This window comes from Entelurus aequoreus, linkage group LG12, assembly GCF_033978785.1.
Source record: "Entelurus aequoreus isolate RoL-2023_Sb linkage group LG12, RoL_Eaeq_v1.1, whole genome shotgun sequence".
Lineage (NCBI taxonomy): Eukaryota > Metazoa > Chordata > Actinopteri > Syngnathiformes > Syngnathidae > Entelurus > Entelurus aequoreus.
The window spans coordinates 9852704-9871696 of record NC_084742.1 but is presented as its reverse complement, the minus strand read 5'-3'; the positions used below and the strand labels follow the sequence as shown (position 1 = coordinate 9871696).

Sequence of the window (18993 nt, the reverse complement as noted above, 5' to 3'; positions counted from 1 at the left end):
TATGTATGTATATATATATATATATATATATATATATATATATATATATATATATGTGTGTATGTATGTATGTATATATATATATATATATATATATATATATATATATATATATATATATATATATGTGTATGTGTGTATGTATATATATATATATATATGTATATATACATATGTACGTACGTATGTATGTATGTATGTATGTATGTATGTATGTATATATATATATATATATATATATATATATATATATAATTTATTATTATTATATTTTATTTTTTCTCCAGCAAAGACAGTTTTAGAGAAAACACACCTGCATGGCAGCTTTGTGTTATTAGTGTCAATATTACAATTGTTTCTTGTTACATTTCACCTGTTTGCTCTTTTATTCCACTTTTTTATGTTTTGTTTGGGTTTTGTAATAGTATTTTGAAAATGTTCCGCGGGCCGATAAAAATAATTAGCTGCGGGCCGCAAATGGCCCACGGGGCGCACTTTGGACACCTTTGATTTAAATTAAAATAATTGATCGCCTTCTTGGCACTTTTGAATCCATTTTTGTTCTCAAAGGAAGGTATATTTGCACGTCATCTGCAAAACAATGAAAGAAGAAATTGTGGGCTCTGTACCGAGGATGTCGTTGTGGCTTGCACAGCCCTTTGAGACACTTGTGATTTAGGGCTATATAAATAAACATTGATTGATTGATTGATTGCTTTTTAATATGGAGCCGCAACAAATACAGTGTGAACAAGACAGGACCTAAGATTGAACCTTGGGACACTCCACAGCCAAGGGGGGCTTGTTTTGGATGCGAATAACCCGAGTTTAACAGAAAAAGACCGATCAGCTTTCTCACATAAGAGTCCAGTACTATTAGATTACCAATATGTGTCATATGACGTACAGTTGCCATGGTTACATCCCTTGCATTCTGGTGTGCAGAAACCTTTCCTGAAATGGCCTATGGCCCCCTCCTTTGTGGGCTCAATCATGGACCATTATCAGGCCATTCTCTATTTTGCACGCTGATCGCCTTTGCTCCTGATTGCATTTGTGTCATTTGTCAGAGTCGAAGCCACGCAACATGTCTACACAGATTACCTGTACCGTGTTGCATGTGCGTGCGTCAGAAACAATTAATAGGAAAGGGAGCAGACATTAATGATGGTTGAGTATGTATGGCTATGGAGCATGAGACTATTTTTACCGGAATCATGGAGACCGTTTTTAAATAATCTAATGAAAAAAGTGGATTGCTGAATACTACTACTACTAATACAACTCCTTAAAAAGGAAACTATATACATCTTAGGTGTCTTTATACGCACCAAATTAAGTGGCCTCTTGGTTGTTTACAGCGCTAATTACAACCACTGTGCCATGTCAGATCATTCGGTGTACAGCAGGAAATAATCCAATAATTAAGTAAGTCAATTTTATTTGGAAAGCAAAATATATGTGAAATAAAACCGATCATTTAAAACATTTAAATTAAAACAACAGGGGCAACATCATAAAAAGTATTTTAAAAAATTGGATAACATTTTTTATAAAATACAAAATTTCATTCAGTGGATTGAGAAGTGTTTACGTACTACAAATGTATTTTTGTTCCTCCAGCTATGGGAGTACCATAATTTACGAGTTTACAGGTATTGGTTATGTGATTTGGCTCTTAACACAAAACACTTGAATTTCAAATCATCGCACAATGAAAGGAATTGATTGGTGCTCGTTCCCTCAGAACAGCACCATTTTCACATGTAACCTTCCTTTTAAAAAGAAAAACAAACCTTGTATTGGAAATTTTCTAATCAAGTAGTCAAACAAAATTGTCTTTCTTAAATGTATTTGAAAAGCTCAACCGATTCAAAAGGCACAGGTCCTGTTTGTAGCAAGTATGGAAAGAATGCACGCTGAGAAAGAAGTGCTTTGCTCTTTCGATCAATCCAAATGTCATGGCATGATGAAGACTTGACTTGACTTGACTTGACTTGACTTGACTTTATTAATTCATGCTTGCAGTGGAGCCAGGGCCCCACTGAAAAAACAGCTGAACTTTACAATGAATATCAAACAAACTAAAATAAAAAAATAAAAAGAACAGACAGTATTTTATATTAAAAAAAAACATTTAGAGTGAAGTGAATTATATTTATATAGCGCTTTTCTCTAATGACTTAAAGCACTTTACATTTTAAAACCCAATATCTTAGTTATATTTTTAAACCAGTGTGGGTGGTACTGGGAGCAGGTGGGTAAAGTGTCTTGCCCAAGGACACAACAGCAGTACTAGGATGGCAGAAGCGGGGATCGAACCTGGAACCCTCAAGTTGCTGGCACGGCCACTCTACCAACCGAGCTATACCGTCCCGTATAAGAGGACAGTTTAAAAATGTATTCCATAATAAAGTAGGGCATTTATTGATCTCCTCCTTGTTAGGAAACAGCACGTTGTCTAAGTTCATGGCGTCCAATTGTCTTCAAATGTCCACTGAAAGCTGATGATCCCTAACTTTTGTCAGTTGTGTATGTAAGGATAGGATATGTTTCCCTCAATGGGGGAATTATGTGGTTGCAGTGCAGATACAAAAAGGCCACAAAATCACATTTTGGAATTTGGATTAATCCTGATTAATCGCAGGCGATTACTTGCTTTGAAAAAGACCCCGATATTTGTACAAAATACAATTTCATTGTCAGAATGTCATCCAGGAGCATTTGTATACATTTTACTTGAATGCATGTCATTTATTTGCACGGAACTTGGTAACAATCTTATCTAAAGTCGGAGTCTCTTCACATGTTTTTGTACTGGCGTATGCACTGATCTAAATACTGACCGTAGCGGTTCAGGTAAAAGAGCTTGTACGGTCAAAATATTCTTGCATGATTAATCCAATATTTGTTTTGTGATTAATCACATAAGTTAAATTTTTATTTGTCTACAGTCCTAAAAACAACACATTCAAACAAGAGGGAAAACATTTAAAAAAACACAAATATGGGGTGAAATTACTGCCAAAACTCCAAAAACACACACAAATGTTTTTACTCACACACAATGATTTGCAAGTCAAAATATTTAATTAAAATACAATTTGCAAGTAAAAAGAAAGTTTTTGCCAGAGAAAAAAAGATTCACAAGTATAACAACAATTTTCTTCAAGTTAAAACTTTTGGCAGTAATATTTCACCCTGCGCGATCCACACACTTGCATTTAAAGCACCCGCAATTCTCACTACACAACAGGTGGTGCTGCTGAGTCAATTTAAGGCCATCAGAGCTACTGATATTTGCGCATGGGAAAACAAGCTAAACCTGTAAGTTTACCTGTAAGTTTCCCCTCTATTTTGTCCACCATTTTACTCCACACCCTCCTTCTACTGTTATTTTTGGTGGATGGCACCATGCGCAAATAACAGTAGTTCTTACGGCCTTAAATTAACGCAGCACCACCACCTATCATTGTGCGAATTACAGGTGCTATGAGTGCAAGTGTGTGAATCGAGCAGGTTGGAATATTACTGCCAAAAGTTTTAACTTGAAGAAAATAGTTTTTATATTTGCAAATCTTTTTTTTTAAATTTTTTTTTTTACTTGCAAATCGTTTGTTTAATTGAAGACAATAGTTTTGTTTTTTTACTTGTGGAAAATTGTCAATTTTTTTACTTTGCGAAAATTGTTGTTTTCTTGCGAATCATTATTTTAATTGGGGGGGGAAAAAAGTTGTTATACTTTGGAATCGTTTCTTTAATGGAATTTTTTTTTTTCTTGCGTATTGTTGGTCGTGATTAAGAACATTTTGCGTGGAGTTTTGGCAGTAAGTTCACTTTTATACACAAAGAACATAAAAGACATCGAAGGACAACAGAGCTGATGCAACGAGCTTCCACTTCACCGCAGCCCTTTGTACATACAGCTACAAAAGTAAAACAAGGGGAAAAAAACAAAGTGCAATAAATAATACACATTGCGCACATTAGGCTGCACTGTTTTGCAGCGCCTGCGCCTGTAATACTCAATTTCATCCTGTGAGGGGGCACCATTCTCATTTTTCCTTTACATCGTTGCATGAACTGCAATTTGGTAACTAATATTTAATAGAAACTGTATTTATATTATGTTATATTCAAGAGGGATCGTTTCATGTAAGGAAAATGCAATAACATGTTTTTGTAGACACGATATCAAGTCACCAATTAATTCGATTTTGCTTCGTTCTATTTTGACATCTCCTGAGTGATTTTCGTCCTAAGTGCTTCCCTTCTCCCTCCCCTTTCAAAATAAAGCATCTTTGCGTCACGGTCGACGCTGCACGGTGACGAAGTCATCCTCCACTCCACTCCTCCTATCTCCTCCCAAGTCTCTCATCAGGACCACAGGGACGAGATGGACTGATGCACGCCGCGCGCAACTTTGCTCCACACGGCGCGGTTGTCTCGGTTCCAAAAGCCGCTGATAGTGAGTTTGACGTGCACAGAATAAGGCTCGCTTCAGTGACGCGTCGGAGTTGGATTTTTGTTTTTTTTGTTCCCCTATGTCGCGAAAGCAGTCGGACCATGACTACAACCTGCGGGGTATGAGCAACCTGATGGGCGAACGCTGGAGGAAAGTGAACGATGGAGGAGAGCGGAGCCTCATCAAGGCTCCATCCAGTGCGAGCATCAGCAGCCTGCCGGTGGCCTCGTCTTCCTCCGGCGCCCCGGCAGCCCCGGCAGCCCCGTCCACCTCCACCGGGGACCTGGAGAGGGCTGCGCGCAAGCAGTTCCAGCAGGACGTCACGCCCGCCTTCGTCTACATCCTCTCCGCCTTCTCCGCCCTGGGAGGCTTCCTGTTCGGCTACGACAGCGGCGTGATCTCCGGGGCGATGCTGCTGCTCAAGCGGCAGCTGGAGCTGAGCGCACTGTGGCAGGAGGTGCTCATTTCAAGTACTGTGGCCGCGGCCGCCCTGGCCGCCCTCCTGGGCGCCTTCCTCAACGGGCTCTTCGGGCGCCGGGTGTGCATCCTGCTGGCCAGCTTCTTCTGCGCCGTCGGCGGGATCGTGATGAGCGCCGCGCCCGGGAAAGAGGTGCTGTTGACGGGGAGGATCCTTGTTGGAGTCGGGCTCGGTAAGACCACCAATTGCAATTTTACTTTTTTTTTTTTGTAAGGAAGAAAAAGTTGTGGAAGTATTGAAACGCTGATATTAACTATATGAGTGTATTGTCTGTATAACCCTGCAAACGTACTATAGTCAGAGTGAGCTGGTGCATGCCAATATAACCCCCCCAAAAAAAAATAAAAATTGATTTTCGAATAAATCGCGATTAATCGATTCAAAAATATCGAACCGATTTTTTTTTTGAAATAAAGAAAAAACTATTATGTACAATGTTACAGTATATGTAACAGCTGCAGCAAAAAAAATAAAATTAAATAAGAAAACTTCAGATCCAGCCGTCGATTATGATTTATTTAAAAACATTTTTTTTTCATGTTTGTTTTATGCCCTTTTAAGTCAAAAGGGCAAGGCCTTATGTTTCTAGATCAGACCTGGGCAAATTAAGGCCCGGGGGCCACATGCGGCCCGTTAGGCTTTTCAATCTGGCCCGCCAGACATTAGTGAATTATATTTATATAGCGCTTTTCTCTAGTGACTCAAAGCGCTTTACATAGTGAAACCCAATATCTAAGTTACATTTAAACCAGTGTGGGTGGCACTGGGAGGAGGTGGGTAAAGTGTCTTGCCCAAGGACACAACGGCAGTGACTAGGATGGCGGAAGAGGGAATCGAACCTGGAACCCTCAAGTTGCTGGCACGGCCACTCTACCAACCGAGCTATGCCATTCCCAAATAATTGTTTTAGATCTTTAAGATGGAAACTCTAGCTGCCATTATGATGTGCAGTGATGTTTTCAAATTTACGTTAGTCTTGAAATATACAAAGTATTTCAATGGTTGGAATCTGCTGTTTTGCATGACATACTAGTTACTTCTGAGTCTATAACAAGATCTGATAGCTCAGTTACAGCTCTTTTTATTACCAAATATGTGTTATATGTGTTTTATGTTGCACGATTGCACCAAGAAAAATTCCTAGTTTGTGAACCTGTTCTCAAACAATGGCATGACTATTCTGATTCTATGGTAATCTAAGTCACAGCAGCTCAGACGAGGTACCAAGCAGTGTGGGTGTGGAGCATTTTTACAGAGTGTTTCCAGAGCGGCCAGCCTAAAAAGAGGGTTTTTCCCCCCCGTTTTTTCGTTTATATTTAGCTGTGTTTGTTGCGTTTCGCTTGATTGTAAAATATGTCGATCGAGAGGGGGTGTGGCGTTTATACGTTGTCAATATTCAGTGTTTTATCGTTCATAGTTAATATTGTAAATCCCACATTCTTTATTGTCATGTACATTCTGGGTGTCTCAATCAGTAAAAAAAGCTTGAAATTCCATTCCGTTTTTTAAGGCGGTCCATCATAACGTTTTTAGCATTAAATCAGACATTATTGTGAGGTTTTGTATTAGTGTTCCTAAAAATCAGATATACCGGCCCCCAGGCACATTTTTTTCTCTAAATTTGTCCCCCGAGTCAAAATAATTGCCCAAGCCTGTTCTAGATCAACTTCAGATGCAGCCGTCAATTATGATTTTTTTTTTTTTTTTCATGTTTGTTTTATGCCCTTTTTGTCAAAGAAAACTTTGCTTTTATGTATGGAAAACACACAAACAATGCAATATTTTCACCAAAATTATTTCCAAATGGAAATTTTGACGTGAAGTAATTGGAAAAATTCCCACAAATCTTAGAGACACAAACGGGCCCTATCCATAAAAGTGTTAAAAATAAGCAGCACATTTTTTTTTAAATTTGGTCCTTTTTTTCAATGCTTAAGTTTCTAGATCAACTTCAGATGCAGCTGTCAATTGATATATATCTTTTTTTCATGTTTGTTTTATGCCATTTTTGTCAAAGGAAATTTTATGTATGGAAAACACACAAACAATGCAATATTTTCACCAAAATTATGTTACCAAATGAAATTTTTGACATGAAGTAATTGGAAAAATCCCCACAAATCCTAGGGATCCAAAAGAACCCCACTCATAAAAGTGATAAAAAATAAGTCATACATTATTTCAAAATTGTTTTTCAATTGATTGTATTGTCTTTATAACCCTGCAAACGTACTATAGTCAGAGTGAGCTGGTGCATGCAAATATAGCATCATGAATAATAGGGGTGTCCAAAAAAAAAGAAAAAAAGATTTTTAAATAATTCGCGATTAATCGATTCAAAAATATCGAATCAATTTGAAAAAAATAAAGAAAAAAATATTTATATAATTTTTTTAGTATTTCCTGTCCAGCCAGGAACATCTAATTGTTGATGTAGATCAGGGGTCGCGTGGAGGACAATCCATTCCCACGTGGGCCGGATGAGTAACATCATGGCATGATAACTAAAAAATACAACTAGGACAAGTTCAGATTGTTTAAAAGCAATGAATTTACTTTTACAGCCTCTGGTTCAGGGGTGTCAAAGTAATTTTAGCTCAGGAGGAAAATCTATTCCCATGAGCACAGACGAGTAAAATCATGACGCGATAACTTAAAAATACAACTAGGACAAGTTCAAATTGTTTTCTTTGTTTTACTTCGGCCCAAAATAGAACAAACCAATAATCCTCTTGACAAAACACTTTAAGTTAGTTAAATTCTGAAGGAAAAATCGAGCCTGTCTAGGATTGAACAAAAAACTAAACAAAGCATAAATAAAAATTATTTTATGTTTTCACTACCTCATATGTCATTTCCACTGTTCACTTTCTTTAAATTTGCAGAGAAGACACCAATTTTCACAGAACTATATCAATGTGCAGCATTTTACGTGTTTATTCTACACCCGTTTGTTTTAAAGCCCCACTTTACCGTTTGCCTCTTGCTTGGTATACTTGCTCACCCTGGTATGAACTATTTGCTTGCCTAACAGAATTACTATTGTGACATCCAGTGGACACATTCAGAACAGCAGTTCCTTACATTTAAAAAGGCAGCACTTAGCAAACTCATCTCGCGGGCTGGATTGAACCTGTTCGCAGGCCTGATCCGGCCCACGGGCCGCATGTTTGACATCCCTGATGTAGATGATCATATCTGCTGTACAGATTTAGTTTAGAAAAGAGAAGTGTGGGATACTTCTCTTGTTGCCTTATTTGTATTTAACTTTATTAAAAGTTTGGGTAGAATTTTATTAAACAAAACCAATTTTTCTTTAAGTCAGGGGTGTCAAACTCATTTTATATCGGGCGCTACACGGAGAAAAATCTACTCCCAAGTGGGCTGGACTGGTGAAATCACGGCACGATAACTTAAAAATAAAGACAACTTCAGATTGTTTTCTTTGTTTAAAAATAGAACAAGCCCATTTTGAAATTGTACAAATCATAATGTTGTTGGGTTTGGTTAATGGTATTCTTTCTTTATTTGTTGTTATTCATACTTTCTGAATAAATTATTCATCAGTCAACTCATTGGTGTTCATTTTCAATCTATCAAGATTTTAAAAAAAAAATCAAATTACAGGGTGTTATTTATGTAGTTTTCTAATTTTCCTCGATTGTATTTTTTTTTTTTTTTTTTTTTACATATGTAGCGTAATCTACAAAGATACAAAGAATTGCTGTTGCAACATCTAGTGGACACATTTAAAACAGCAGTTTCTTTCATTCAAATATTTTGGCTCATTTTTATACTTGGCAAACTCATATAAAACCTGTTCTTGGGCCTGGTCTGGCCCACGGGCCGTACGTTTGACACACCTGCTTTAAGTAATATAAAAATGTATCATAGCTGTGTGTCTATTTTATGGAGGAATGTAGTTAATCATAGAACTGGCACACAACGTTATCAAAAAAGGAATTGATTTTGAATCGTGAATTGATTCTGAATCGACTCGTTTCCCCCAAGTATCGAATAGAATCAAAACGAATGATACACTCTGAAATGATTGTCAAATTAATCTCATAATGCAATGCAACAACATTCTATATGTTTCATTTTATGTGCAGGTTTTGGCATATGGACTACATTATCATGTAGAGGTGTAAATCTTTGGGCACATAATGATTCGATACGATTCCGATTCACGGGTTGACGATTCGATTCAAACAGATTCTTGCAATGTATTGTTTGGTATAATAATCATCATGAAACTTTGTCAAAACTGGTTATTGGCTATAAAAGCTCATTTTGGTTGCATGGAGATGGCCTAAAAAAAAAAAAAGTACTTTTTTTTTTTTTTTTAAACATTTTTAGAAATGTATGAATCAGTTTACAATCAGGATGAATAAGAATCCCGATGCTGATGTGAATCGATTTTTTTGTGCACTCCTAATGGCCGACTTAAAAGGCACTTTGCTGATAACTTTTGCTCATATGTTTACCGTTTGTCTAATAATTATAAAACGTCTGCATGTAAAGGATATTTGTATGATATGCTAACAAACCGTAAATGTATTTTATAGTCATTGTATGTGCACTTTTTTTAAAATGATATATTAAGTAGAGGTGGGAATCTAATGGGAACTTTAAAAAAAAAGAAATATTAAAAAAAAAAAATTTTTTAAATAGGTTTTTTAAAATATGGATCGATTTAGAAACGTGATGAATTAGAATCACGAGCCGAATGGGAATCTTGTTTTTTTTGTGCACTCCTATTATTTTGTCAATAATTTTGATTTAGAATCTAGGAAAATATCTTAAAATGGTCAAATTGAATATACAGTTGGAAGGGTATTCATATGGTTCAATTCGTCGCGGTTTACTTGACACACAGAATGTGCCGAATTTGGGTTGTGCACTGTTCACTTTAGCCACCAGATGGCAGTAGAGTGTTGAATATCTCAAAATGTGTTTTGTGGCAATTCCAATTTTGACCACAGCATCAGTTGATATGTAGAGTGGCGCTTTCCATCATTTTCAGCAGATTGCATTGTAAAATTATTAACTCCCCACCCCCCTTTCTTCTCACGAAAGATCCACCAAGGACTGGGGCCTTATGAATCTCTTCTCTACAGTATATTGAATATTTAAAAGCACCTGTAAGAACCTTGAGGTGTGTTGCCAAGGTGCAAAACTTACCCCTGAAACAGGAGTTTTAACTTTTTTACACTGCATGCCATAACAATCATTTGATGAGGGGCGTGTTGATGTGTTGTTCTTTTATTTTGAAAAAGGTTCAAACATTGATGTATACAAGAGTTTCTGTCAAGCAATTATTTTTTAAATCAGATTAATCAAAATCTGTGTTTTTTAATATTTTTAAATTTTCTATTTTATTTATATTAAAAAAATATTAATTCAAATTAAAAAGTGTGATTAATCACAGTTGTCACAAAAGCATTGTTAACATTGCTGTGGGTATACTTTGCCAGTTTGTAGTCAGAGCCACCCTTAATCAGAATTGTATTTTGCGCCCCATTACAATATTTTTTAACACTTTTATTCATATGAAACAATTTAAACATTTTTATAAATCAAACATGAATTGAATTTGATGCATGTTTGGTAATAATTCATGGGAGTTTTTATAATTTTAAAAATAACACATTTAACATAAATATAAAATATATATATATATGGATAAATGTGTGTATATATACACATGTGTATATGTATATATATGTATGTATGTATACATGTGTATATGTATATATCTATATGTATGGATACATGTGTATATATAGATGTATCTATATGTATGGATGAATGTGTATATATAGATGTATCTATATGTATGGATGAATGTGTGTGTATATATATATATATCTATATGTACGGATGAATGTGTGTATATATATATATATATATATCATAAATATATATATGTGTATATATGTGTGTGTATATATATATATATATATATATATATATATATATATATATATATATATATATATATATATGTGTGTGTGTGTGTGTGTGTGTGTGTGTGTGTGTGTATATATATATGTATGTGTGTGTATATATATATATGTGTGTATATATATATATGTATGTGTATATATGTATATATATATATATATGTATGTGTGTATATATATATATATATATACATTATATTTTATATATATATTTATATATATATATATATATATATATATATATATATATATATATATATATATATATATATATATATATATATATATATATATATATATATGTGTGTACATGTATGCATATGTATGTGTATATATAGGTATGTATATATGTTTGTATATATATATATGTGTGTGTGTGTGTGCATGTAATAAAACATAATAATCATAACAAAACATCTTTGTGGTTACATATTTTTTTTACCTAAAAAGATAAAAAAACATTTAACATAATTAAACCATAAAATCTTCCTGAAACATCCCAGGCTGAAATGGGATCTGTTTACAGACATTAACACTGCGCGCCACGGACAAACAATGGCAACATCAGTTGAAATGTGACAGTATATTCTTATAGGTGACGGAGCAGGAAGAGGCTAGGAATAATTTTTCAGTAAAATTTAAAATGACGCACCCTGTCATCGTCATTTTACATGTGCTTTTTCACGCCAAACGGGATCGAGAGGCCCTATACGCGTATGGGAAAGGCTCGCCCACTTTAAAGTCCACTGCTTGTTATAGATGCACTAAAAAGGTGTTTTGGTTCCTCGATGGTATTGTAATCTTGTGGTGCTTCTAAGATCATTTGTCTCTGCAATATATGCAAATGAGCTCATCTAAAGCCCCATCAGGGTGTACTTTGAAGCGAAATGTTCCACTAGTCGGAGTCCCCTCACTCATCTCATTTATGTAAAAGACCATATGCGTTCAAAATAAATTGCATTTGTACATGATTAATGCGATAGCTTTTGTGATTAATGACGTGCGTTATCACGTTATATTCCACAGCCCTTATGTTTAAGTACAAAGCTATGTGGTGTTAGTTGTGTCTACACTGTGCCTTTTTTGATGGGGAAAACGAATAATTGGGTCGTGTAATGTTTTTGTGTCTAGCCAGTCAGTGTTGGTGGATGTTGATCTGTGTGGGGAATCAGCCCCCTCTATGTTGTGTTCACGGCCCTCACGATCGGAAATGATAGCACTCTAACACAACACATAAAAGTCGGGTCGTTACACAACGATAGAAATATGAGCGATCTCAGAGCGACGTGTGGAATAAAAGTCACATCGATTAGTCCCACTTCCGACAACAATCTTTGTTCACTACTGCACAGAAATCCATGAGACTTGTTCTTGCTCACTCAGCCTTCAGTGGTGCAATGTATGGTTGCGCAATATATACCATTTACATTTGGTTGACGATAAAGCTTTCAATACAATCGTCGTATTGTGATAATACACGTTGATGAGCAAATTTGACAGCAAACGAACGCGTCCTAAACGCAGTGTAGCATTCTTGCTAGCGGCTAATGTCCCTCCACAGCGCAAAGCCGCTTTTATGTAAATAATCCTCACCTCCTTGGTGCCAAATACACAAAGTTTCTTACAAGTGGCATTATCACGGGAGGACAAGGAATAGCATGCTACATTACGCACAGTAGGGGAATATGCGAATATGCTAACCGCAAGCTAGAGGTCTTGACTGTACAAAAGTGCCTAAAAAACAATCTTAAAAATCGATTCAGGATTGGAATAAATACAAATTAAAAAAAGTAAATTTTTTAGATCTTTATGCTCTAATAACGATTCTCAAAACATGTTGATTTTTTTTCACATATAGAGTTGGCATGAATATAATTGAATACTGTCACGTGGGGGGGTCGCAGCTTGCTGCGGGGTTGTTCTTCCAACGCAAAAACGGCTCCGGACGACAGCGTGAAGGTAGGCTTGGATTTATTTAACATAAATAACTCACTACTAGTGATGGGTCCGGCAACACCGATGCATCGGCGCATGCGTCGAGCTCATAGAGCGATACCCTGTGTCGGTGCGCGTATCGCTTTTAGAAAGTCACGTGACCGAACACGAGCTGTTTTGGTCACGTGACCGCTCATGAGCTGTTCTGGTCACGTGACCGCTCATGAACTGTATCGCACTGACGCCTGCGCGCCAAACTGTGTTTATTAGGAAGCGGCGCAATCCGTGTTGTTGACGAACACCGTTAGGGCCGCTTGTTGTCACTGTCACTCAAAGTTGCATTTCAAAATTACACAGAATAAATGTGTTTATTTTGTTTAGAATTCAGATGGGTTTGATTTGGTGCGCGGCATATATTGGCTGTGCGGCGCACGGTGTGCGCGGAGGACGCTTGAGCACTGCGCAATTGCGCAGGCGCGCACCTTAGAGGGAAGGTTGCTCACAGGGCACAGAGGAGGCGTCAGTGCGATACAGTTCGCGTATCGGTCACGTGACCAAAGCAGCTCATGATCGGTCACGTGACTTTCTAAAAGCGGTACGCGCACCGACACAGGGTTTCGCTCTATGAGCTCGACGCATGCGCCGATGCATCTGTGTGGACCCATCACTACTGTTACTAGAGAAGGTACAGGAATGACGGCGTGGCGAAGTTGGTAGCGTGGCTGTGCCAGCAATTGGTTACTGGGGTTCAATCCCCACCTTCTACCATCCTAGTCATGATACATGTTCACATTATTTGACTGTATCTAAAAAATATATTTTTATTTAAATGAAGATATGAAATAATCCTAAATGAAATACAATGACTTGGTTTATATTATTGTATATACTAGGTCATAATATCAGTGTCAGTTGAGTCGGTCCATAGGTTGCCTGTAGGGATTTTTAATGTCCAGCAGATGGCAGTATTTAGTGACACAGTATCGACACAGTATCAATACAGTTTTGCAATGTGTCGAAACGCTTCATGAGGCCTCATCAACCCATCACTACTCACTACCATAACCACAAAAATACAACAAAAAAGGCAAGCGTGCCTAAAACACAAATGAAGCTGCTAGTTAGCAGAAGCTATGGCATGGACTATGAAACTTACTTGGTCAGAAAGAGACATGAACCGGTGTGACATAAAGACAATGAACGCAGAACGAGTGAACAGAAAGAAAGACTTAAATAACACAGACATGATTAACAACAGGTGCGTGACTCAAAACGTGAAACAGGTGCGTGACATGACAGGTGAAAACTAATGGGTGACCATGGAAACCAAACAAAACAAGGAAGTGAAACCAGGAACTAAAAAAGAGTCCAAAAAACAAACAGCACACGGCCAAACAAAAACATGATCAACAGACATGACAAATACATGTCAAATGTTCTTTTTCCCCTCGAACAAGTAACCCACAAAAAATATATCTACCGTAAAAATAATAAAAACCTAAGAAAAAAACAACAAAAAAACATGCATTAGTCAAATAAGTACAGGCAAATATTGACATGAAGCCACAGACAACTGCACACCGTGCAGCAATACACAAAAGCAGACAAAAGGCTCATCAATTATCTACCTTTCAGTTACTTTTCCATCGGGGTTAAATTTGAGATCAGTCTCTTTTACATATTCTCGGAAACCACCCCATACTTCCTGAAACCTCACAGAGCAACCATTCAATGGCAGCCTAATTTAAGGAAATAAATAATATCTATAATCCAGCGGTGGCGAAGAGGCGCCAATTTAGCACAATGAGTCTTCTCGCCAACAAAGTAGTGAATGCTACCAAATAGTCCGCTTAGAGCAGGGGTCGGCAACCCGCGGCTCCGGAGCCGCATGCGGCTCCTTGACCACTCATACTGGCACTAAAGGCATGTAAACCAAAATAGCACTTAAATTTAACCCACATTCTGAATGAGGTCTTTACAATTGAGTTTTTTGTATTAGAGGAGAATGGGAGAGGGAACCAAAGCTCTAAGAGATACTGGTTTAGTTGAGTTAGTCTCAATACTTAGCCATATTGGAGGGGGATAAAATGCTTCATGTTGCAGCAAATATTCAAGAATTCTAATATTGGTGGCCCAATAATAAAACTTGAAGTTTGGTTGTACTAATCCTCCCAACGATATGTTTGACACTCGATAACCCACATTTGTAGTATCGTCCAAAACTAATTTAAAGTAATGAAACAGCAGAAGATTAAGTGATTATTGTATTTTAACCAAAGTGTAGATAGAAACAGAAAGTAACCAGATAATAACATTTATTAACAAGTAGATTGATAATAATTTTGAGAAAAGGATACAACTGGAAAAGATGCAAATGTTACTGCATACGTCAGCAGCCAAATTAGGAGCCTTTGTAATCCGTTTTGAAATTATTCTATTGTCATTTGTATGCCAAACAATATATTGTGATACAGTGGAACCTCGATTTACAAGCTTGGCGGTTTACAAACGTTTATATGGCGCCAAATATGCCTCTGTGTGCGAACCAGGTATATGGGTACGAACGCTTAGTCATTCATTTTATTCAGTCATTTTGTGCTTACTCGTATTGAACAGCAAGTTTTTAATTGTGATGAGAATGGACATGTCTGGACAAAAATGCCAATGCGGACTTATATAATAACGGAGGAGAATACACTACCTCCAGTTAAGCGGAGTATTTTCTAATTGAACACACACACACACACACACACACACACACACACACACACACACACACACACACACACACACACACACACACACACACACACACACACACACACACACACACACACACACACACACACACACACACACACACACACACACACACACAAGGCTCCTCCCCCGTCAGCTGCTCCTTTGCCAATGTTAATGTAAGTGGATTTTACTTTTTTACATGTTTATTATTGTAGGAGTATGGTTGTTAAAGTTGAGGATTTTTATGATTTCTGACCGTTTGTGAGGGCACCAAAGGGACTTGTTTGTGTGCGCGTGTGTTGGGAGAGCAGCGCACACAGAACAATTCACTTGTTGTTTTGGCTTGTCAATAAAAGAAAGTTAATTCATCACCTCCTTGGTTTTTTTGTTTGATATACAGTACTGTAACACACTTTATATTGTGTTCAAAGTGTACGAACCTTCACTAAAATATGGACTTCAGTTAAGGCTTTAACCAATTATTGTGTGACTGCCCAAGCATTCACACATACAGTATAAGATTCTACACCAAAAAACGATCTATATATTATAATTTGGCGCTCCACAGCTCACAGTTTTCATCCGATCGGAACCGTTTACGTATCGGAACCGTTTAGGTATCAAAACGCTCGGCTCAACCGGGAATCGTGAGCTCTCCCAAAAATATAGAATCCTAGATTACCCAGAATTTTCCGGGTCATTTTTCCCATTGAAAATGAACGGGACATTTTTCGAACTTTCACAATTTTCACATTTCTCAACCGATTTGAACCGTTCCACCATCCACACACTCCACTCACCTTGGATAATCAAACTACCATTTTTCCAAGTTCAAAGAAATTCCAAGGATTCCAAGGATTCACAGAATTCCCGGTTATCCAAAGCCCTATTTTCACCTCTTCCTGGAAAGTTTTCACTGTCCATATTTTTTAACTGTTGTTGACTATTCCACCTTCAAAACATTCTTCTTAATTGGGACAACAAAACTACCATTTTTCTTTTCTTTCCGCAGTTGTTGTTACCTATATTTAATATTTCTAGGAAATTTCCATTCTAATGAATGGACCTATTCATAGTTATACAATTCCCCAAATTCTCAACATTTTGTGCCATTTTCATTCTGACCTTTCAACCATCCACCTACACGGCTCTTCACACATTTCCAACGAAAGACATGTTGTCTGTCCCTTTCCCAAAATTCCTTTTTTTTTCTGGAATCTCCAACAATGAATGGGAAATATACAATTGACTGCATGTCCCACATTTCTCATCTGATTTGAATCGTTCCAACATCCACACACCACACTCACCTTGAACAATCAAACTACCATTTTTCCGAGTTCAAAAAACTTCCAAGAATTCCCAAAATTCTAGGTTATTCAAAGCTCTATTTTCACCTCTTCCTTGAAAGTTTTCAGAGTCCACATCTTTCAACCGTTGTTGACCATTCCACCTTCAATACATTCTTCTTAATTGGGACAACAAAACTACCATTTTTCTATTCGTACAAATTCCTGGTTTTCCAGGAATTCCGAAATATCAATTTTAAGTTCAAACTGTTACTATGCCAACATTTTTCCACCGTTTTGAAAAAATTCTACATCATATAGGACAATTGCTGTTACCTATATTTTCAAAAATTCCCATTTTCCAGAAATTCCCAAATTTCTAGGAAATGTCCATTCAAATTAATGGACCTATTCATAGTTATACAATGCCCCAAATTCTCAACATTTTGTGCCATTTTTCATTCTGACCTTTCAACCATCCACCTACACTGCTCTTCACATATTTCCAACAAAAAATATGTTGTCCCTTTCCCAAAATTCAATTTTTTCTGGAATTTCCAACAATGAATGGGAAATATACCATCGACTGCATGTCCCACATTTCTCATCTGATTTGAACCGTTCCAACATCCACACACCCCACTCACCTTGAACAATCAAACTACCATTTTTCCAAGTTAAAAAAACTTCCAAGAATCCCCAAAATTTTAGGTTATTCAAAGCTCTATTTTCACTTCTTCCTGGAGAGAGGTGAAAGTGCAACAACATTTTTCAACTGTTGTTGACCATTCCACCTTCAAAACATTCTTCTTAATTCGGACAACAAAACTACCATTTTTCTTTTCGTACAAATTCCCGGTTTTCCTGAAATTCCAGGAGTTCCGAAATACTCATTTTAAGTTCAAACTGTTACTACGTCAACATTTTTCCACCGTTTTAAAATAATTCTAACACCAACCCATTCATATCATCTAGGACAATTGTTGTTCCCTATATTTTAAAAAAATCCTGTTTTTCCCGAAATCCCCAAATTTCTAGGAAATGTCCATTCACATGTATGGACCAATTCATAAATGCCCCAAATTCTCAACATTTTGTGCCATTTGTTATTTTAATTTTTTATTATTTGAACCGTTCCAACATCCACACACTCGGCTCACCTTGGACACTCAAGCATTTCAGTTTCCCTAACGAGTATCGGCAACTCGTGCAGATTCACACGCAATTCCATTTCATGTTTACGTTGTTTCTCATGGAGAAATCTGCTTCACTATACAAACTTTTCGATTTACGAACCCTGTTCCAGAAGCAATTAAGTTCGTAAACAAGGTTCCACTGTATATATTGTGATCGCATGCGGCGGCAATGTATATCGCGATACAGATTTTAGCCCGTATCACCCAACCCCAGTGAAATGTTGTAGTTTAGTGCCAGTTAGACCCTCTGAATTTCCATCCCCTCCATGCCTAACATTGATTACTGCAGCTTCCTCCCCCCATTCCAGATAATCGCAATTAGCTAAGATGCTAATTACACAGCTTGGTTCTCTTGCCTATCAAGCTGCATGCCACTGGCTGTTAGACAACTTGCTGTCTTTTTCATTATCATCATTAGGATTTTTATCAGATTTGCTTGGGTATTGCTTGATGGATAAAGAAGCGTAGAAGGTGTGTGCGTGTGCGTGTGTGTGTGTGTGTGTGTGTATGTGTGTGTGTGTGTGTGTGTGTGTGTGTGTGTGTGTGTGTGTGTGTGTGTGTGTGTGTGTGTGTGTGTGAGAGAGAGAGGGTGGGGGTCTTCTTGGCACGCCCTAACACTTTGAGTGTTGATCGTCTTCATTCATCTTAAATGCTTCTTTCCTCTCCTCCCTGGTCCTTCTTGCTTATTTTTGGATCACATTTCAATCTATGCCTCCCAAATGGTTGGTGGTGATGCTCGCGAGTCCCATCGCCCCCCAAGGAGAGGGTTGTTAAAAGCAGCTTGCCGTGCAGTGTGCTGCTCCGGTGGCTGCTGTCGGTCGCCTCCTTTGAGAGGAGGAGGCGCTCCTCCGAGGGATGGGGGACGCGAACCGTTTTGAAATGTCAGGATCGTATGTTTCTTTCGCACTCACCTGTTGCTGGA

The 18993-nt window shown here is 37.4% G+C and overlaps 1 protein-coding gene across 1 annotated transcript in view; it reads left to right on the top strand.

Annotated features, from left to right (window-relative positions):
• Positions 1-4375: 4375 nt before the first annotated feature.
• The window catches only part of LOC133662617 (proton myo-inositol cotransporter-like), a 37975-nt gene continuing 23357 nt past the window's right edge, over positions 4376-18993 (top strand). Inside the window, exon 1 of the mRNA XM_062066731.1 lies at positions 4376-5115. Within this exon, the coding sequence (XP_061922715.1) occupies positions 4545-5115 (571 nt within the window). The 5' untranslated portion in view covers positions 4376-4544. The remainder of the gene's footprint in view (positions 5116-18993) is intronic.